The sequence below is a fragment of the Podarcis vaucheri genome (assembly GCF_965113315.1).
Source record: "Podarcis vaucheri genome assembly, chromosome: 13".
In the NCBI taxonomy this organism is placed as follows: domain Eukaryota; kingdom Metazoa; phylum Chordata; class Lepidosauria; order Squamata; family Lacertidae; genus Podarcis; species Podarcis vaucheri.
In genome coordinates this window covers 42,688,719-42,711,518 of record NC_138751.1, presented here as the reverse complement: position 1 = coordinate 42,711,518, position 22,800 = coordinate 42,688,719, and the positions used below count along the sequence as shown (strand labels likewise).

Here is a 22,800-nt window from a genome sequence, read left to right as displayed (position 1 = left end):
CTAGTACCCATACAAGCCACCAAGTCAACTCTACCTATTTTCAGTCCCCCTCAGGCAACTACAAACAGCATCCAAGCCGACTAAAATAGCCACCATCCTTGCACATGCATGCCCATAATCCTGGGCCCCACACGGCCTCAAATTCCCTTATCATTTCCACCATCAGAACTACTCCAGCTTGTTTTGCTATCTGCTTCTACCTCCCCTCTCCTCCTCCCAGTACAGTTGAAGGGAAGGGAAAGGCACGCACAGATGCCATGCAGAACTTTTGGGCCAAGATGCCCTGCTGCATCGATTTATACCTTCCCCCACAGGCAACTCTGATGAATGAGAAGATGTCTGGTCAGTGCCTGTCACATTCATCTTCACATTTCATCCTCAAGCAGCATCACACACCTAACCTGTTACCTGTCCTGCAATGGGTCTTCAAGACAGGATTTGGTACTGGAGAGACAGACATGGGTTTGCTTGTTCTGTTAACAAACGCAAGCATGGCTGTATTAATAGAACAAGCAAACCTAGCTTAAGTTCCCATTTAAGGTAAAAAAAAAAACCTGTAAAGGACCCCTGGGCAGTTAAGTCCTGTCAAAGGCAACTATGGGGTTGTGGCGCTCATCTCGCTTTCAGGCCAAGGGAGCTGGCGTTTGTCCACAGACAGCTTTCTGGGTCATGTGGCCAGCATGGCTAAGCCACTTCTGGTGCATGGAGGACCATGAGTGCCAGAGTGGACGGAAATGCTGCTCACCCTGTCATGGGGATTCGAACTGCCAACCTTCTGATCGGCAAGCCCAAGAGGCTCAGTGGTTTAGACCACAGCACCACCTGCATCCCTTGGCTGGGAGTAAAGTTCCCATTTACTGCTACTTTGGCACAGTAAGCACTGAGGTGGGAAATATGTGTCTGAACTGTACCACTTCAGATCACAGGGAGGTACTTACATAATGACATACTCCTCTATTTAAAATAAAAATGAAAACTACACCAAAAAGTGTTCTAGCCTTGTCCCCCAAAACCCTATTTTTCATTTATTTTGGGGAAAGATTTTTATTTTTTTTACATGAAAGAATATTCCATTATGGGAACTCCCATCTGAAGTCTGAGGGTTTAGCACCTCAATGAGAACTCTCTGGAGGTCTTATGCCACATCAATGTCCTTAATTATACTCTCTCATGCTTATGCGTCAGCTACAGAGCTTGTGGGGAGAGACAGGTCAATTACCTAAGCAGTGTGTGCCATGTATTTCTTCTGAGCACACCCTGCAAAGGTGGAATTTGCATTCTGAGAATCTCAGTGTTTGGCCCTTAGAGCTGAGACAGGACTTACAACGTACATGGGCAATGCCATATGAGGTGACAAAGTGGACATCTGTCAGGGCTGGAAGCAGGCATGGGTCATCAACAAAGCAATAAATCAACCGAGGCCAATGAAGTTAATTCAAGGAAACCAACCACAGCTCTGGCCTAGTGGTCTCAGGCAACCCTTTCTAGGAGGGTCTTGCCCCAATGAAACAGCTGAAGGGCTCACCAGGACTCTGCGCACAACCCAACTCTGCTCTGCTTCTTTCATTTCTCATTGTGTTCTAGGAGAGCAAGGGAGCTGGTTGCAGCAGGAGGGGAAGACTCCCTGGATTCTGTTTCTGCCTCCGAGTCTGAACTGTGCTCTGCCACAACCTCTTCTCGTTCACTAAACCCTGTCACCTCTTCTGCTTCGGACCCCCCCCCATTCTGCTCCTTCTCCCTCTGACCACTTGTCATCGTTCCACCACCTATACCCAGGTTCTGAGCACTCTTTCCTAGGGGGGTTCCCTGGCTGGCGCCTCCCACATCTCCTTTGCATCCAGCCAGTCCATGACAACACCCAGCAGTGTAATCACTGGAGTAGGCATTGTTCTTTGCTTTCTTCATGACAAACAGGAGCAATGCAGGCTGCACCTGGTTTGCTATTTTATGCAAAACTGAACATTGTTCTCACTGTGAAAGAGAGGGATATAGGTTGGTTGGTTGTTTTTAACTCCCTCCCTCCCCCCCCCCGCTTGATTTATTCAAGCAAAGTTATTATAGACACACAAAGGAGTACCTTTCTGCTGGAGAAGTGAGCATGTTTGCCCAGTTTGGTATTAAGAGCCTCCAAGAACATCCCATCAGTGACTCTGCCGACATTCATACATGCATCATCCAGAATGGCAATGATTCCTTTGTGCTGTTGCTCCACTAGGTCAATAATGATCTGGTTGTTGAAGTAGTCAATCTGCAGGATGTTCAAGCAGGGTTATTTGCAACAGCGATCCAACTGAGGAAGGAATGTTTTCTCTCTCTATTGCAGACACGCAATGGTAGGGAAACAGAGGAGCAAGTGCCAGTTTACATTTACCCAGAGATGCAGGCAGAGCGTCTTCACTCTAAAGGTTGCGCTCACTGTCAAAATGTCTTCCAATTTCAGTACAGTGGTACCTCAGGTTACAGACGCTTCAGGTTACAGACTCCGCTAACCCAGAAATAGTACCTCGGGTTAAGAACTTTGCTTCAGGATGAGAACAGAAATCGTGCTCTGGCGGCGAAGCTAAAGTGGTGCTTCAGGTTAAGAACAGTTTCAGGTTAAGAATGGACCTCCGGAACAAATTAAGTACTTAACCCGAGGTACCACTATATAGTCATACCTCATGTCACGTTTGCTTCATGTTACATTCTTTCAGGTTACGTCCCGCAGCGTCGCAGAAGTACCAGAAAGGGTTACTTCCGGGTTTTGCCGCTCACACATGCGCAGACGCACAAAATGACATCACGCGCATGCACAGAAGCAGCGAATCACAACCTGTGGATGCGCAGACACGGCACTGCGGGTTGCGCTCTTTTCATGTTGCGAATGGGTCTCCGGAACAGATCCCATTCGCAACCAGAGATACCACTGTACTGGTATTTCAGGTCATTTATCCAACTCCCCTATGGCTTTATTGCAGTTTCAAAGCACCACTAAAAACCTGCAAAATGGAATGGGTCTGCACTCGACTCTCCGTGGCTGGGGACGGAGGGCTTTCACATTCTAAATCCCTCTCTTTTGAGCTTTGGATAGCTACCTGCTGGTGTAGAATCGCTAACACCTGGCATCTTTGAATCCATGTTGGCTTTGTCCGACTGCTCATCTCAGAGCTTTCCAAGCTTTTCATGTTGGTGACACACCTTTTAGACAGGCATCGTTTCATGACACAGTAATTCAGTTTTACTAGCAAACTGGAGGTTAAGCTAACCCGTTTCTAGGCTCGGGAGAAGCATGGGGAGTGTCTGTGCGACACACCTACACAGTGCAGCTGACACCCTAAAGTGTCGTGACACACAGTTTGGAACGCTCTGGCTTATCTACTCACATGCTTCCATGGAATTCCCTCACGCTGATATTCCTCTTGCTCTTGCTTCAAAACAAGCTGAATGAAGAGCTGCTGCAGTTTCTCATTGCAGTAATTGATACAGAACTGTTCAAAACTAAAGCAAACACAAATTGAATTAATTAATGAATTCCGCAACTGGAAACAATTTAAGTGATATGCCTGGCCTTCTCAAGACATCTCACCTGTTATTGTCAAAGATCTCAAAGCCATAGATATCAAGGACCCCGATTACAGTGTTTTTCCCATGAACTGTGCTGTTGTAGTCTTTGACTTCAATCACGTCATTGATGTGTGTCACAATCCAGCAGAAAAGGCGCTCGTATATTGCCTTCAAACCAAAAGAATATCTAGGGTCACTTTTTGTTTCTGCTGCTCAGGTTTCGCAGCGTTCAGCTTTGTGATGCATTTCTGTAGCACTCTAACAGGAAACTGGGGAATATGTAACCAGCTGTCAAAATCCTAACAAGGTTTAAGGAAACTACAGCTTGCTCTCTAGCTGCTTTAGGTTTTACTGTGATGTCAATTTGCAAGACACTGGAGATGCTAGACATGTTAAACCAATATTCTTATCTGTGGTAAAGTCTACGGGTTCTCCCCTCACCCATCACCCCTGGCCAATGGACAATTCCCATTGTGGAAAAAATAGTTGCTCTGTCTCAGACATTGCTTGGTGTTCTTTCCCAAAGTATATTAGTTATATTGTCTGGAGAGTTCTGCATTCTCAAGGCTCCATAAGTCTCCAAGGATACTAACCTGTCTCCCCAAGGCATAAAACTACTCAAAACAGATGTCTCCAAAAACAACAACAACCCACCACATTTGTCTGATCCCCTATGGCAAGTAAGAACCACCTTGAGGTGAAATGGGCAAATGGCTAATAAAGAAAGGTGTGGGCAAACAACTTAAGATGCTGGTTAGCAATTTATGTGGGCATATCTGCCATCGCTGTCAACTTTTTGAAAATAAGGGACAGCAGCCAAAATAAGGGATATTCCAGGCGCATGTATGTTCAACTTCTGAGCCCCTCTAAGCCAAAGGCAGAAAGCCTAGCCAGCAGCCAAACGAAGCCTCAAGCGGTGGTTCCCACAGCACAGCAACCCGGCAAAGGGGATGCAGCAAGGAAAACCACCATCACCTCTCCGCTGGGAAGCGCTGAGCAAAGATGAGTCCCCAGGCAACGCAGCTGATTTGATCAGCAAAAGGCATGCAAGCTCCACCTCCCAGTCGTTCTTAGACTCCTTATTGGGTGAGCAATGCAGCCAAGCAACACAGTTGGAGCTTCCCTCCTCCCTGGCCGGTAGGCAGGGAGGGAGAGGAGCTGCTTCCTTTGAAAGCCGGGGAAATTTAAGGGACATCATCAGTAAGGGACAGCAGAGGGACACAGCGCTGGGATAAGGGACTTTCCAGCCAAATAAGGGACGGTTGACAGCTATGATATCTGCATGGGTGAAAAGTATTAAGACACAGAACAAAACAACCACTGTAAGAATAAAGCAAAACTTCCAAGTTGGCAGGAGTGTATCAACATCCACCTTTGCAAAGGCATTTCTGCCATAGGTGGCTTCTTGCTCTGTATGCTGTTTATCAATGATGTCCCGGCCAGTAGCAACGGTTCGAAAAAGCAGGGCCTTCTCCACCAGGTCAGCCTTGGTTGATAGCAGGTCAGCAATGACAGACACTAACTTGCTGTTTTCAATGACAGGTATGTCACCATCCACAGAAAACTTCAAATTGCCCTGTGGAAAGATTGAAAAAAATAAAGACATTCATTCTCCCCAAGTCTAGGCAGCAAATGCCACTTCTGATACAGGCAACGCTTTCAGACAGATGCAATTTCCTTAATGCATCCCAATTGGGACAAAGGACAATCTATGAATAATAATAATAATAATAATAATAATAATAATAATAATAATAATAATAATAATTTATTACCGGTATTTATACCCCGCCCATCTGGCTGGGTTTCCCCAGCCACTCTGGGCGGCTTCCGACAGAATATTAAAATACAGTAATGCATCAAACATTAAAAGCTTCCCTAAACAGGGCTGCCTTCAGATGTCTTCTAAAAGTCTGATAGTTGTTTTTATGCGACTACAGTGGCAAGAATGTTATTTGCCCAAAAATGGAAAGAAGAAGCTAAGTCCTGGCGAAAGAAGAATGGATACAAAAACTTATAGAATATGCAGAAACGACGAATCTTACCGGAAAAATAAGAAATCAAGGTAACAAACTTTTTATTAGTTTATTGAATATGGTTTATTGAATATTTAAAAATAAACTGTAAACAGATAAGAACATTGGCAGGATTACTGTAACAATCCGCAGTTTTATAAACATATATATTTGCAGAGTATATATTTAAAGTAGATGAATAAATGAGATAATTAAGTTAATGTGGAATATGCAGAAAATATAAAAAAATTAATTTAAGGAACCGCAGAAAGAGGAGGAAGGAAGTCAAGTTTTGAAATGTTAAAATGATTGTAAAATTATTGAAATGCATAAAAGTGAAAATCATAAGTAAAATAAAAATAAAAATAGAACAGTGTTTCCCAAACTTAGCTCTCTTTCCCAAATTTAGCTGTTTTCAGACTACAATTCCCATAATCCCAGACTTCTGGCCTTGCTAGCTAGGGATGGTGGGAGTTGTAGTTCAGAAACAGCTGGAGACCCAAGTTTGGGAAACACTGGTCTAGAAAGTCACACAGCCCATCTTAGATTTTCCGAGGGGCCATACCCCATGTGCGCCATTTTAATTTTCTCCCTTGTCCTCACAGATGTCTCTCACACAATAATCAGATCCTTGAAAATTCCACTACTTCAGTTTAAGAAGAAGACTTCACAACAACTCCTTATAGGGAGTGGAAGAGGGCTGGGCAAGCTCCTCCACTTTTGTGCTATTTTCACTTCCTTGAGCTGGAAGACTTGAAATTGGGTAGGCTGCTTGGGGTGGCTTAGATCAGGTAGAAGCACCAGCCACTCACCATGAATGTTCTTTCTGCTTGGGGTGAACAAGGCACCCATATGCTGGGTTAAGACCTCCCATTGCTCGGGAAGGCAGCAAACATACCAGGTATGCGGCCCTCAGTTCTTCTACTCCCTGGGTAGGCAAACTAAGGCCCGGGGGCCAGATCCGGCCCAATTGCCTTCTCAATCCGGTCTGCGGACGGTTCGGGAATCAGCGTGTTTTTACATGAATAGAATGTGTCCTTTTAAAAAAAATGCATCTATGGGTTATTTGTGGGGCCTCCTGGTGTTTTTACATGAGTAGAATGTGTGCTTTTGTTTAAAATGCATCTCTGGGTTATTTGTGGGGCAAAGGAATTCGTTCATTCCCCCTCCCCCCCAATATAGTCCAGCCCCCCACAAGGTCTGAGGGACAGTGGACCGGCCCCACTGTTCTACTCAAAGGTCATCACTCACATTAACTCAGTACTGGAAAGATCCCAGAGATCATCTTGAGTTACATCCCAGTGCTATGGGACTTGATTAAGGTGCAGTGAGATTGGATTATATGTGCATGTCAGGAGGACGCAGGAGCTGATGCTGCCTTCCACGTTATTCCGGCTCATTCGAAAGATGACACAGGTGAGCCAGAGGAGGCACAGCAGCAGGTGTGGAGCATTACCCAGGTGCTGCTCACAGAGGCTCCATAAAAGGCAGCAGGACAGTGGAGTGTCAGGAGAAGGTTCCAGGAAATTTACAAGTGAAAGGGAACAGTGGCTGAAAGAGACAAAAGGATAACAAAGGAAAATCTTACAGGAGGAGGAAAGAGCGTCAGAGAAGGCAAGAGGAAAACTGGATCAGCTGCAAGTGGAGCCAGAGAGAAAAAAGAAATAAAGAAAACAACTTTAGGTTGTCAAGCCCAGTGGCACGCCAGAAAAATAACATTGCAGAATAGAATGGGTAGGTGAAGGGCGCTGCTGCACTACGTAAAAATAGACATGGATAGGTAGGAAAGCCCTACACTATGGAAACAGAAATAAATGAAAAGGAATTCCAAGCCATAAGGCAGGCATGTCCAAAGTCCATTTGGGGGGCCTAATCCAGCCACAGGCAGTTCCTCCCCGTGGTCAACAACTTTGGGGTAAAATCCTAAAAAGGTCAACAACTTTGGTCGGCCCCCATGCATGTTCACATCATCAAATCTGGCCCTCTTTGGAAAAAAAGTTTGGACACTCCTGCCATAAGGGTTCTCCCAGGCAACCTCTGAAGCCTGGGGTTCTGGGGACACTTGAGAACTAAAAAAGCAAATTTCTGATGGTGTACTAACGGTGGCAAAGAGATTGGTGCTCCAATAGTGAAAGGAACACTCTCCCCCTCCGACAGTACAAAAAGTTTATCTGCATTGGCAGCATATGCGAAAACAACTTTTCAAAGACAACAGCATACAAAGGAAGTTCTCCATCATCTGGACTCCACGTATGGATATATTTGCACAACAGATATAAAAACGACAAACACTGACCGTAGTTCCCAATGTACTAAACGAATTATTGAACATTTATAATTTTCCACCCCAACATGGAATGTTATTTGGATTTTGTTTTATTTTGTATTTAAGTAGGGTTGCTATAAAGAAAGTAAAGACCAGGACACCGCAAATGTTGTTGAGCAAGTTGTTAGGAAGACACCAAATTCCTTGAGCTTCTTTACCCCAAAGTTGTTGTGCCAAAAAATGACGATTTTTCGATTGACTTGCCTAAGACCCAGAACAAAATGCTGCTTTTGGGAAATTTCCCCTGGATGGCAATTCCACCTTTGAAATCCCAGTAATGTCTGGGAAATCCCAGTAATGTCCGGACGGATGTATGCTGGCCCTAATTTAAGTGACTTTGCTAAATGGAAAATTGTTTTAAATTAAATTAAATCATTAAGCTCTTGCTCCAGTTCCATCCTATGGTAAAGCTTGAGACAGAGATGCAGAAAGAAGTCCCGGACTAAAATAATTTGAAACAAAAGAATGTGGCTCCAGGAGTTCAGTAATTCCTTCTTTTGGGGAAAGGAACTGCCTGATATGAGCTGGAGGCTTTGACAAATTCCCAGTGTTGAAGGCATACAGGCATGTCCAACAGGTAGATCCAGGGACGCGGACTTATAAAAAATATTGGGGGGGCCGGGAAAGCTCGTGAAATGTAAATAAGCTCATGAATATGCAAATAAGCTCATGAATATGCAAATAAAGTGGCGCCGCCCCCTCGTGAGCGAATAGGGGAGAGCGTGCTGCTGCCTATTTATCAGCTCCGGAACAGCTGATATGCGGGAAACCTGGGGCTAGAGGCAGGAGCCCCCGCCCCCGGGGATTCCCTAATCTCGCGGGGGACGGCCGGGGCTCTCCGGCTAGGGCGCGCGGCTGGCTGGCTGGCTGGCTGGCTGGCGAGGGAGCAGGTGGGGAGGAGGCGGGGGACGGCGGCGGCGCCCGAGATTATTGGGGGGGCTGAGCCCCCCCAAAAAATTTTTTGAGGGGGCTCAAGCCCCCTCAAGCCCCATGGAGTCGGCGCCTATGGGTAGATCACGGGGTGTTCTTGGTTGATCTAGCAAGCTAGTGGTAGATCACGGGGTGTTCCTGGTTGATCTCTGGCCCCTCAGCAAAAAAAAACCACCCAACTTTGTCTTACTAAAAAAAGCTCTACAACTTTGTCTTCCGCAAAAAAGCTCCACAACTATGGGTAGATCACTGCCAGTCTTTTTACGACAATGGGTAGATCACTGCCAGTTTTTCAATACTGTAAGTAGATTGCAGTCTACTAGGAGTTGGGCGTATATGAGATCCCCTGATCAGTGGCTATGCTAGGGGTGAGGATTGGTTGCCTCATTCACTCCAGCCACACAAGTCAGTGGGAAATATTATGATGGAGGGAGAATATGTTGAAGCACTCTCCTTCAAAAGGCTACCTCAGCAGAGGTGCCTATTCTGTAATGTTTGTTAAAGGCTAAAGAAGACTTCCATGTGGCTACCTTACAAATCTCTAAGAAAGGAGCATTAATGGGAAAAGCCATTGAAGCCACTGCTGCCCTTGTTGACTGGGCTCTGGTGCTCTGATCCTTCGGGAGTTGTTGGGTCTCTATATGCCAGAAAAAATACGAGTTTTGAGCCACATGGCTAGGATAGTGCTTGGGGCTTCCCCCCCTACGGATCTAGGTTGAAAGGAATTGAAAAGGGGAATCAGAAATATACTATGTATTTTTAATGTACTTCTTCAGTGTTCTTTGAACATCCAGCTTACACCATATACTCTCTCTTGGTTGAGAGGAGCACAGGCAAAGGGAAGGGAAAATCAGTTCTTGTTCACTATGGACGTCCAAAGCAATACTTGGAATAAAGGCTGAATCTCGTGCTGGTGAAAAAAAGCAGATGGTTTTTGATGCTGAAGGCTCCTAGCACAGATTCTGTGAGTGGTGGCGATAGCCATTAAGAAGGTGACCTTAGAGGAGGAGAACTGAGAAGGTGAGAAAATAAACCCACTTTAAGTGCATGTGGCACAGGGGAAACTTGGCTGGAGCCATCTGAAGAATACTGTGTGAGGATGTGGCTCAGTTGGATGGTTGCTTTGGGCAAGTCCAATCTGCTGATATCGGATGAATCAGTACCAGCTGGAGAAGATTTTAAAAGAATTTTTAGACTCCCTTTCCTGCTCCTAGTGAACTAACTGGCCATTTATGCCAACAATAACAGCCTGCTTAATTATTCGAACACCTTCTTTTAATATAAAAATATAATAACGCTGGGGGGGACCCCTGGAAAAGTTGAGGGAAGTTGAGGGAGATCTATAGGATATAGAGATGCAGTGCTAGCTGATGCTGGGGGGAAAAGACTACATTTTCCTGAGAGTTGAATATAGTGGGAAGGCTACTGCTGCTTATAATAGAGAATGGTCTGGGCTACACCCTTCCAAGATAACACGGCAGGAAGATGATGAGAAACCCAAAATGGCATCAAAGGGGCCTACTCTCTTTGTGAACTCCATCCACACCACCTGATATGGTGAGATCAACATCTCTGTGGCTCCTTTGTTGCTCCTTGGTGTTGAATTCCATCTAGTGGCAGCAGCTGGCATATTAGGACTCCCTGGGATGAGAGATGGTGCTTGGGAAGCAGACACCATATTAATTCCAAGTGCAACTGAGACACCAAGTCAGAGCATCTTTAAGCTGTAGCATCTTAAAAAGCAGAGATATCACCTTGCTGACAAAGGTCTGTATAGTTAAAGCTATGGTTTTCCCAGTAGTGATGTATGGAAGTGAGAGCTGGACCATAAAGAAGGCTGATCGCTGAAGAATAGATGCTTTTGAATTATGGTGCTGGAGGAGACTCTTGAGAGTCCCATGTACTGCAAGAAGATCAAACCTATCCATTCTGAAGAAAATCAGCCCTGAGTGCTCACTGGAAGGACAGATCCTGAAGCTGAGGCTCCAATACTTTGGCCACCTCATGAGAAGAGAAGACTCCCTGGAAAAGACCCTGATGTTGGGAAAGATGGAGGGCACAAGGAGAAGGGGATGACAGAGGACGAGATGGTTGGATAGTGTTCTGGAAGCTACCAGCATGAGTTTGAGCAAACTGCGGGAGGCAGTGGAAGACAGGAGTGCCTGGCGTGCTCTGGTCCATGGGGTCACGAAGAGTCGGACACGACTAAACAGCAACAGGAGCAGGCCGACTACAGAAGTTTACAGCTAGAGCATGGGTAGGCAAACTAAGGCCCGGGGGCCGGATCCGGCCCAATTGCCTTCTAAATCCGGCCCAAGGATGGTCCAGGAATCAGCGTGTTTTTACACGAGTAGAATGTGTCCTTTTATTTAAAATGCATCTCTGGGTTATTTGTGGGGCACAGGAATTCGTTCATTCCCCCCCCCCCGCCCAAAAAAATACAGACCCCACAAGGTCTGAGGGACAGTGGACCGGCCCCCTGCTGAAAAAGTTTGCTGACCCCTGGGCTAGAAACTTAGTCTCAGGCACCTGTGATTTTTTTTTTTACATATAGCTAATTCTCTCACACTGAACTGTTTCCTTTGCGATTTTGCCTGTCTTCTCTAAACGGAGCCATGGGGAAAGGAGGATAGGCAAAAGACAAAAGAGACAGCAAATTTAAGGAGGGGGGTGTTTAAGCAAAAACAAAAACCAAGACGCGGGTGGCACTATAGGTTAAACCACAGAGCCTAGGACTTGCCGATCAGAAGGTCAGCGGTTCGAATCCCCGCGACGGGGTGAGCTCCTGTTGCTCGGTCCCTGCTCCTGCCAACCTAGCAGTTCGAAAGCACGTCAAAGTGCAAGTAGATAAATAGGTACCGCTCCAGCGGGAAGGTAAACGGTGTTTCCGTGTGCTGCTCTGGTTGGCCAGAAGTGGCTTAGTCATGCTGGCCAGATGACCCAGAAGCTATACGCCGGCTCCCTCGGCCAATAAAGTGAGATGAGCACCGCAACCCCAGAGTCAGCCACAGCCCTGATCTAATGGTCAGGGGTCCCTTTACCTTTACAACCAAGAAGATGGAAGAAAAAACTAGAGATCTAGGAACAACTGTAAAACAAAGATAGGTAATCCTGAAGTCATCCAACGAAAGGTGGGAAGGTTAGAGAGAAGCCTGTCCTTGCAAAGGCAAGGAATAAACTGAAGGAGGAGCTTTATGACATGTTCCCTGTCTTTCTGAGCGATGGGACGTCCAAACCCAGCATATTGGAAGCCTCAACCAGTCCAAATGAGAAGTCCTTTTAACTCTCTTTCCTGGTGCGTTTCTCTTTTCTGTTACAGATAAATGCAGCTTCATGAAGATCCTTGTTAGAAAGCAGCTCCCAAGTTGCTGAAAAGGCTCAAGCTCCAATTCTTTCACTCCACTGTAATCTCCTTAAAAAACCCCAACAACCGCAAAACCTACTATTCCAGTCAATTTACAAGACGCAAATGTAAAGGAGGCAGAACAAACAATTTGTGCCCTCGCCTCCAGTGTTCTAGGAACTCCACTTCTACCTCCATATGAAGGAACAGAGCTGGAGTCAGGTCTTCTGCCATTTTGTCAAAACAGTGACGCATTTGTCATAAACTCATTTAAAAATGAAACCCTGATTGCTGGCTTATCTGCTAGACAAGTCCCACGTAATAAGTATATGCTAGTACAGAGTATTCTATTCCTTCCCCAGTGAAGGGATTCTAAGCCTAAAATGTGCTAATCATCCCAGGCAATTAAATTTGAGAAGCATTCAACAGCTTTCCTTAGTCAGATCCAATATGAGATTTGGACAAAAGAGAGTAGCAATCTCTACATTTGCTTGGTACTGACAGGAAATATTGAATTTGTGGAGAAACAAGTGGTCTGCTCTTCCAGAGCTGCAGCTCTGTCATAATGCCACTCCATCAAAGTGTGCTCTCTCGCTCTCCTGATTATTCCTCAAATCAACACACACACCTCAGCATGTTAGCAGCCCAGAGATCCATCTCTGTGTACATGGCGCCCCCTTACTCACCAAATGGAGAATGGTAGCTAGAATTTTGTATACTGTCTGAACCTCCTCTGGTTCAAATCCAATCACTTTCATAGCATCAGCGACAGCTTTGAAGTCAGCACCGTCATTAATAGAACACTGAAAAAGAAGCAGCAGCAACAACAAATTAATCAGATGCAAGACCACTGCATGCACACTGATGGTGCAGTATTAGACAAGAAAAATCATGGCGGACATTTCTGCACTGGTGAGTTGAAAAGAAGAAGAAAACCTTGGAGATATTGCACAATATTTACTCTGAAAACAGAAAACCTCCTGTGTGGTTTGAGCTATGACTCCTCCTCAGAGTCAATTTATCATCAGGTAGAAGTCTATATGTCTTCAGTATACAGTGGTACCTCTGGTTACGTACTTAATTCATTCCGGAGGTCCGTTCTTAACCTGAAACTGTTCTTAACCTGAAGCACCACTTTGGGGGGCCTCCCGCTGCGCAACAAACCCGAGGACCCGAGCGCAACAAACATTTTCCACACCTGTAATTCCTATTAACTGGTATTCAGAGACACATTGCCTCCAGCAGTGGAGGCAGAACATAGCCATCATAGCTGGTAGCCATGGGTAACCAATTGCAATTGTTTCAGCCTATTTTACCAAAGGATGTACGCAAGGCATGTGGAGAATTTCAAGCCACAATATGCTGGTATAATCCAAGAAAAGCAAAATCGAACTATAGATGGTCAGCATTCTTTTTCTCCCCTTCTCTTTTAAATGAGTGCTTCCTGTGGTTTTAAGGAGGCAGTTGTGACACTCTCCTGTTTTAAGAAACCATTGCTTGACCCTGTTAAACTCTAGGTCAATCTCATATATTTGCTTTTGAGGACAAGACACTTTGGAATAAAGCTGATTATCCGGATTAATTTCAGATTGGTTTGGGAATTGAAACTGCCTTGGTCAACCCTGGTGCATGATCTACGTCGGAAGAAAGAGAGGGAAATGTGACCACTTTGATTCGTCTAAATCTATTGGGCTGTTTCCATTCAACATTGGTAAAAACAACTACAGCTTGTGCAGGTTTGTGGTCAATCCAAAACTGAACAAAAGCAGAAGTTTTCTAATTCCTCCGTGTGAGCTTTGTTGCGTAGGAAGGGAGGAACACATGTATCAAGGCTTATTCTCATAATGCTAAACTATTAGCGTTATAATGCTAAACTATTAGCATTATGCCCAAACCAGCTGATCATGCCGCAGTTCAAAAGGACCAATAAAAAAAGATTCTTCATGAGTAGGCAACAATCTTACCTTTAACTGCACTCCAATATAGCTGTAGGCAGATAAATCCTTATGTAGATGTAAGGAACGTAGAAGTTGCTCAGAACCTCCTTGGAGTAGCTGAAGAGAAAGTCGGAGAGTCATTTGTCCAAATTAATTTCTTTTTCAGCTTTTATACTATTGTCATTATCAACAATTAAAGTACTTAAAAAGTTCTAAATGCTGTACAGCAGGTATGGTCAGACTTCAGGTTCATTGAATCTACCTTCTCTGTTTCTAAAACCCCAAGATATACATACCAAAGCCAGGTAAAGGTAAAGGGACCCCTGACCATTAGGTCCAGTCGCGGAGGACTCTGGGGTTGCGGCGCTCATCTGGCTTTATTGGCCAAGGGAGCTGGCGTACAGCTTCCAGGTCATGTGGCCAGCATGACTAAGCTGCTTCTGGCAAACCAGAGCAGTGCATGGAAACACTGTTTACCTTCCTGCAGGAAAGGTACCTATTTATCTACTTGCTTTCGAACTGCTAGGTTGGCAGGGGCAGGGACCGAGGAACGGGAGCTCACCCTGTCATGGGGATTCAAACCGCCGACCTTCTGATCGGCAAGCTCTAGGCTCTGTGGTTTAACCCACAGCGCCACCCGCATCCCCTACCAAAGCCAGGTACGAAAGACATATAGTTAGAAATGATGGACAGGAGTTCCTCAGAACATATTCTAAGCTTAGGCATTTGTTTTCAATACCAGTTTATGTGGGAAAAGTCACCTTTGTTGGTTCTATTACTAAAGCTATTAGCAGTCAGAAACCCTTGTTAATTCACTGCAAATGACCCAGAGAACTACCTGTAGATCCCAATCTTTCTTCTGCCCATGCCTGTGTACAGCTCCTGCACACAGGCCCACAATCTGAAGAGACATGGTTCAAAAGGAACATGGACTGAGGAGGAAAGAAGAAAGCAAGAAATGGAGCAGCTGCTCCTTCACTACTCACTCTATGGATGGCAAGAAGTTGGTCTCCCCCTTTCTGCAAAATTATTTCTGGGAGGCAGGGGGTATAGCCTTCCAGTGGTTTATAACCCTGGCCGTGTAGACTGCAGTAAATATTGTTCAATAACATATTTGCTCCACCCTTTAAGATCTTCCACCTGGCAACTCTGGGATTTTGGATGGGGCAGTCTTAATACTAGAGGAGCAATTACATTTCCTCTCGGATGCATGGCTGGGGTTTTGCTTCACACGCAAGAGCTCACTGTCATATTTGAGAGTAGAAAAATTTCCCTATGGGTCAGAAGGGCTGGCCAATCTCAGGTCACCTTGCCTGCCCCTATAAATGTGGCACCTTGGTCCATGTGTTTTTGTTTTACTATGTATTTTTCTGCTGTGAACTGCCCTGGGAACTTTGGATGAAGGGCGGTATACAAATTTAATAAATAATAATAATGATCATTTAGTCCACCTGAATTAATTTTAGTAAGCTATCGCTGGAATTTGAAAGGGAGGGAAGGGGTTTCTCTGCAGTTTTCAAAACGCACCGAAGAGATCTCAAAAAGGTGAGGAGTTCTTTATCTGATGGGACAAAACTATGACAGAATCACCCTACCCAGCTCTACCTCTCTTTCAAATCAGAACCAGTGAAGGCAGTAAAGGTCCTGTGAGAGTGTCTGGAGGTGGCTGGAGGATTGAGACTGAATCCTGACAAGACAGAAGTACTGTTTTGGGGGGACAGGGGGCGGGCGTGGAGGACTCCCTGGTCCTGAATGGGGTAACTGTGGCCCTGAAGGAGTAGGTGCACAGCCTGGGAGTCATTTTGGACTTGCAGCTGTCCATGGAGGCGGACGTCAATTCTGTGTTCAGGGCAGCTGTCTACCAGCTCCACCTGGTACGCAGGCTGAGACCCTATCTGCCTGTGAACTGTCTCGCTAGAGTGGTGCATGCTCTGCTTATATCTCGCTTGGACTACTGCAATGCTCTGTACTTGGAGCGACCTTTGAAGGTGACCCGGAAACTACAACTAATCCAGAATGAGGCAGCTAGACTGGTGACTGGGAGCGGCTGCTTGAAAGATCTACATTGGCTCCCAGTACATTTCTGAGCACAATTCAAAGTGTTGGTGCTGACTTTTAAAGCCCTAGATGGCCTCGGTCCAGTGTACCTGAAGGAGTTTCTCCGCCCCCCATCATTCTACCAGGACACTGAGGTCCAGCTCCGAGGGCCTTCTGGTGGTTCCCTCACTGCGAGAAGCCAAGTTACAGGGAACCAGGCAGAGGGCCTTCTTGGTAGTGGCGCCCTCCCTGTGGAACGCCCTCCCACCAGATGTCAAAGAGAACAATATCTATCAGACTTTTAGAAGACATCTGAAGGCAGCCCTGTTTAGGGAAGCTTTTGATGTTTGACGGACTATTGTATTTTAATATTTTGTTGGAAGCCGCCCAGAGTGGCTGGGGAAACCCAGCTAGATGGGCAGGGTATAAATAATAAATTATTATGTTATTATTATTATTAAATTAAAAAGTTGTACAGAGGAGATTTAGCAACACAACGTACTGCCATTAAGGCAGGAAGCTATAGCAGGCAACCTTACAAGAGCACTTTCTAACCCTAGCTAATTACATAGGTTGTCTTTTTGGAAATGACTACCCCAAAGGAATAGTCTGCTGCAGAGGAGTTCAAGACAGGAATCCAGTTACTCTAATTGCTTGCAGGAAGTATAGGGAAATTATTTCCATCTGTACCTAGAACCAGCATCACCAACCCTTCCAAGAGAAACGAAAAAAAACAACCCAATGAGGATTAGATTTGGATGAGTAAGGCTTGAAGAGCCTGCCTTTGAGCAGAGCAAGGGGTTGGAGCTGATGATCTGAAAGTTACTGTATTTAGCAAATGGCAAGTCAAAGCCAAGCATATACCTGTATGGATTAGTGAACAAAGTGGGATGTGGCATCTGTCGAAAAGATCACACACAATGAGGGACACTGCAAAAAGCAATCAAGCGGTCTTTGTGAATTCAGAGGCACTCACTCACAAGGCTGCTGATTTCACCTTAGCATACCAAGCTAACAGCTCACCTGGTAGAAGGAGTGAAAGTTGCGCTCTCCTGACTGCTGCACAATCACCCGTGACTAGAGAGAAATAAGAGAAACAAGGGAAAGATTACGAGTTGGCTTTGCTACCCAACATAGTTTAAGTCTCTTGACTAAGGCATCAGTGGTGTCATGGCAAAGTTTTAGAGGGCTCAGGCCAGAACACCAGAATGGGAAACCTCCTATATAACATTAGTTAGTTAGTTAGCAACATGTCTATACTGTTTTGATGTACTGAGTCTGTTTGTAAATTTTTGATGACTTATTGCCACCAACGTCTCTCCCCACCCCCGCAAATTGAAAAGTCCAATACAAATAGGTGGTGGTGGTGTGTTTTTTTAGTACTGCAATTGCACAAGCAACTAGGTAAACAGCACTGGCAGCAGTTACACTTTGGATTTACAATAGAGGCGCAGGACGGCTATGGTCTATTTGCTGAGCCACTTAAAGGTGGGATGGAACGCCCAAAAGTTAATATTAAGCACTTTAGAGCAACAAAAAAGCTGGCTGAAAGAGGACATGGCAATGCCAAATGGGGTATTATTTCCATTAGTATTTAGGTAATCCAAGATTTCTCCCCTCCCCCCCATTTTTTAAATTGATTTTCAGAAAATTATAAACAAACTAAGACAAACAAACGTAAATCATAATCTTATTAAAAATTACACTTATTAACATTGTTAAGTGACTTCCTCGCTTCCCCTTGCTTGAATTTCAATGCATATCCTTTTAACGATTTTCCAAATCATAGTTCTTATAAAATTTAACTTGAACATTTAACTGTTACCATAAAGCACCAATGCTGCAGCAAGCAAAGGCTCCAGCAGCTCAGTCAGCTGCTTGTGGCTGGAAAGCCAGACAGGATGTTTGTGGCTGTTGCCATGGAAACAAAGGGGCAGTCCATTCTGTACTGAGCACCGGATGTTAGCTCAGTGTGTGTGTCATATGACCTGTACTGGAAGTACATGTGTGGAGTTTCTTCTTGCTGTTGTCGAGTGCAGACATGTTTCTCTGTGCTGATATGAAAGACAGAAATAAAAGATGTAAATAGTTTTCTGTCTGCTTCTTTCCCCTCTTGGGGGACACCAAAGGGGGAGAGAGGATGAACGGTGTGTTCCTCTCACACATCTGAGATGAATCGCCGGGACCTCGCCTGCTTATCAGCAGAGTGGAGACGCGGGGAGGTCGACAGGAATATCTGCCGGTGCCTACGCTGTGGCACATTCCTCTGACCCAGGCAGAATTCCAACAGTGGCAGCCTTCGGATGGTTGCTGTCCATCGGACATCTGGATGAGAGGTTGGTGAATTGTCCTCCTCTGCTCCATGGAAGCCTGATTTGAGAGGCTGATTCTCTGCAGCCAGAAGCTGACCAGAAGAAGCTGACAGCCAAGCCGATACTCAAGGTATGAGATTTTTAAGGGCTTAAAAGAGTGAATGCAGAATGATTCATTCTCTGCTTCACGGAAAGCAAGTGTGGGAAAGCAGCTCCAACTTAGAAGAGGACTGCATACCAGGCATTTTTGTGGTTTCCTGTCCGAGGAAAGGAATGCGCTGTTGCTAGGCAACGTCCTTCAGAAGGCTGTGCCTCAGAGAGGAGAAATGGAAAGTTACTCGAGAGGGCTGGAAAGTCAGACTATGCTTCAGAGAAGCGAAAGCAAAGTTTTGTTATGACTAGGTCCTCACGAACTGCTGGAAGGGACTTTCCAACGCAGCCAGTGTCAGAGTTGCCAGGTGTCAAGAGTGTAAACAAGCCAGCTATTGGATTTTAGAGGCTTGTGTTTTGAGAGTCAATGCAAGGACTCAAAATGGATGCCAAGAAGGGGGGAGGTTTGCCTTCTCCACCCCTCCTGACCAATGACAATTATTCATCTTGGTCTGTAAAGATGAAGGCCCTGCTGCAGAATCAGAGACTGTTTGGGGTGATTGAGAATCCCATCCCAGCAGCACCAACGCGTGCTTGGGAGTCACAGAATGTGAAGGCTAGGACTGCTATAATTCTGTGTGTCTCAGATGAGCAGCTTGTGCATATACAGCATTTGGAATTTGCGCAAGAGGTTTGGAACGCGCTGCGTACAACGCATCAGAGAGATGCTGGTTCTTCAGCGTTGCTGTATTTTGAGAAGTTGACCAATCTGAGATTAGCGCCTGATGGAGATGTTCAAGCGCACCTGACAGAGATGAAGTATCTGCGTCAACAGATGGTGGAACGCAATTTCCGTCTACAGGAGGAAGTGTTTTGCTTCATGATGATAAACAGCCTGAACCGCACCTACAAGGTTGTTGCCAGTCAGCTTGGTTCGCTACCTGCTCAGGATCTAACCGCGGAAAGAGTGTCTGCCGTCGTCCTGAACGAACACGACAGACTTGCTGCACTGGAAGTGAAAGACAGAGGGAGGCAAGAACAGAGTTCAAATCTTCCCACTGCTAAATCTACTGGAGAACATGCCGTAGCATTGAGTGCCGTCCGATGCTATAATTGTGGACAGACTGGGCATCTACAGCGGAACTGTAAGAAGCCGCGACAGTCAAAAGGAGCCAAGAACAGCTCTACGAAGCCTGAGGCGTCAAGCAAAAGCCGTACCAAGTGCCAGGTGAAACCTGCAAAGGCTATGATGGCGAAAGGAACCACGCCAGATGTTGGGAACGCATTCATAATCGATACCGGCGCCACGAAGCACCTCTGCCCACACAGAGAACTGTTTTCGACGTTGAAGAAGCAAAGCTTCACAGTGAAACAAGCCAATGGTCAAGAACTGGAAGCGACCGGAATTGGAACTGTGTATCTTGAGAGTCTGAACTTGACTATAAGCGATGTTTACCTGGTTCCAGAACTGAGATTTAATTTGCTGAGTGTGTCGCAGATTGCAAAGAAGGGACTGAAACTGACCTATGATGCTAAAAGATGCAAGATCTACAAAGATGGAGAACTGTTTCTTACTGCTAAAGAGAAAGATGGACTGTATTTGTTGACTTTTGATCAAAGTGATTACATGAAATGTAATACTTCTGATTCTAACGAAATTTCTCTTGCAGGTGTGACCAGTGTGAACACCAGGAAGGTGTCTAAGAAGGTCCACAGAGCTTTTCAGCGGGTGTATGCTGATGTGATTGGTCCTTTAGAACCATCTAGAGGCGGAGCAAAATATTACCTTGTGTGTGTTGATTGTTACACTAATTATTCTTGGGTTTATATGATGAAGAAACCGCAGGAAACTTTAGAAAAGTTTCAGGAGTTTTGTGACAAGGTTAAAAGTATGCATGATGCTAACATTGATTGTCTTTTCACAGATGACAAGCCAGTTTTTCTTTTACAGGATTTCCAGAGGTTCCTGGATGAGAAAGGGATAAGACACAAACTTGCTACTTCCGAAGAAGCATGGAAGAAATGTGTCTGTGTTAGGGTGAACAAAGAATTGCAAAAGGGGATGAATGCGCAATTGCTGAGTTCACATTTGCCACATGATTATTGGGCCGAATCTCTAGCGTCCTATCTTCATGTGTGGTTGAGAAAAGTCTCAACAGAGTTGGGATGTTCTCCTTTTGAGAAGCTGTTTAATAGAAAACCTTCTGTTGCCTATTTTAAGGTTTTCGGGTCTCATGTGAGAACAGAAGCTCCAAGTGGGGTAAAGAATGCCAAAGGCATCTTTGTGGGTTATGAAAAAGGTCTCTACAGAGTAATTTTGTCTGAATCTGGTCAGGCGATTCTCACAAAATTTCTAGAGAGTGCTCCCGAACAGGAAAGAGTGATTGTTCAAACTTTTTCCACAGATGATTCTGATGATGATGATGATGAGTTTGATCTTATTGAGTTCAGTGGTACTGATGATGATGACACTGATAGCTCAGACAGCTCAGTTGTCACAGTCATTGAGAGGAAATCTCAAATGATGACTAGACCCTCAGAAGAGGAGGATAAACCACTGATTAAGCTTAATACTGGTTCTCCAGAGAGTTCAGAGGCTGAACCAGAAAGCAGAGAAGAGCAGCAGCTCTTACGTAGGTCTGAGAGAGCAACGAAGGGTGTACCACCCAAGAGGTATTCAGAGGAGTTTGCTAACCTTGCATATGTTGCTGTTGTAAATGATCAAGGACAGATTGAAGCTGTGTCTGAGTCAGAGACAAAGGCACAACAGAGAGTTGTTAACCAAGGAAATGTGAAGTCACACAACCAGAAAGGTACATTGGTAAAACCAGTGGCGGGTAGTTCCAAGGGTGGAACTGAAACAACAGGGGAATGTTATAAGTATAACAACTGTTTGTTTTCTTCTCTGGATGACGCTTTGCTCGCAGCACGCATTGATACTTTAGGGGGAGTATGTTACCATAAAGCACCAATGCTGCAGCAAGCAAAGGCTCCAGCAGCTCAGTCAGCTGCTTGTGGCTGGAAAGCCAGACAGGATGTTTGTGGCTGTTGCCATGGAAACAAAGGGGCAGTCCATTCTGTACTGAGCACCGGATGTTAGCTCAGTGTGTGTGTCATATGACCTGTACTGGAAGTACATGTGTGGAGTTTCTTCTTGCTGTTGTCGAGTGCAGACATGTTTCTCTGTGCTGATATGAAAGACAGAAATAAAAGATGTAAATAGTTTTCTGTCTGCTTCTTTCCCTCTTGGGGGACACCAAAGGGGGAGAGAGGATGAACGGTGTGTTCCTCTCACACATCTGAGATGAATCGCCGGGACCTCGCCTGCTTATCAGCAGAGTGGAGACGCGGGGAGGTCGACAGGAATATCTGCCGGTGCCTACGCTGTGGCACATTCCTCTGACCCAGGCAGAATTCCAACATTAACATCCTTAAATCTTTTCATTTTGAAATTGAACATATTAATTCATCACTTAACTTATATCAAATCCTAAGCCAATTAAGAATCTGCAAGCTGTTTCCAATTAATTTAACATATTTAATTAAATAATCATTAAATTTAGTCCATTCTTCCTAGGTAATCCAAGATTTCAGAACTCTTCTTAAGTACTGTATCTAGGGCCAGCGGCGTAGCTAGCCGCTCGGGTGCCTGGTGTGGGGTTGTGTCCTGCAGCTGGGGGCGAGGCGATCCACGCTTATGGGGGGGGCAAGCCTCTCTGATGCTTGGAGCCTCTCTACTGCCTTCCTCTCAGCTATGGGGCGGCTGAGGGAGAGGCAATAGGCAGATGCAGGTCCCATGCTGCCGTTTCAGGCAGCGTAGAATCTGCAGGCGCCTAAGTCACCATGTCATTCCTAAAAAGTTTCGTGAGCTCAGTTTTTTTTTTTTAAAAAAAACTCATTTTGTCACACACCCCCCCCCCAGTGATGACACCTGGGGCAGACTGCACCCCCTTCCTCCACCACTGTCTAGGGCCTGTTCCAAATGTACCAAACTGGGCTCTTTTAATTTGAGAGAGAAACCAACATCACTTTTAAAAAAAAACCCTATATAAATCACTAAAATGCCTTGCAAGCCATCACAGCTATAATGGTTGAGATTGAGTGCAATTTAGTTGTTAAGAGTACAGTGGTGCCCCGCAAGACGAATGCCTCGCAAGACGGAAAACTTGCTAGACGAAAGAGTTTTCCGTTTTGGAGGTGCTTCGCAAAACGAATCTCCTATGGGCTTGCCTCGCAAGACGAAAATGTCTTGCGAGTTCCTGCGGGG

The 22,800-nt window shown here is 45.3% G+C and overlaps 1 protein-coding gene across 2 annotated transcripts in view; it reads right to left on the bottom strand.

Annotated features, from left to right (window-relative positions):
- Window positions 1–22,800, bottom strand: part of MYO1D (myosin ID) — a 184,176-nt gene that overhangs the window by 121,108 nt on the left and 40,268 nt on the right. For both annotated transcript variants that reach the window (XR_014212797.1, XM_082194740.1), the window contains exons 5-11: window positions 17,155–17,208; window positions 14,122–14,211; window positions 12,844–12,960; window positions 4,916–5,119; window positions 3,566–3,711; window positions 3,363–3,477; window positions 2,078–2,248 (exon numbers count right to left, since the gene is read on the bottom strand). Coding sequence is in view for 1 of the 2 variants with exons in the window: in XM_082194740.1 (XP_082050866.1) it covers window positions 2,078–2,248; window positions 3,363–3,477; window positions 3,566–3,711; window positions 4,916–5,119; window positions 12,844–12,960; window positions 14,122–14,211; window positions 17,155–17,208 (897 nt within the window). In the remaining variant the exon portion in view is untranslated. The remainder of the gene's footprint in view (window positions 1–2,077; window positions 2,249–3,362; window positions 3,478–3,565; window positions 3,712–4,915; window positions 5,120–12,843; window positions 12,961–14,121; window positions 14,212–17,154; window positions 17,209–22,800) is intronic.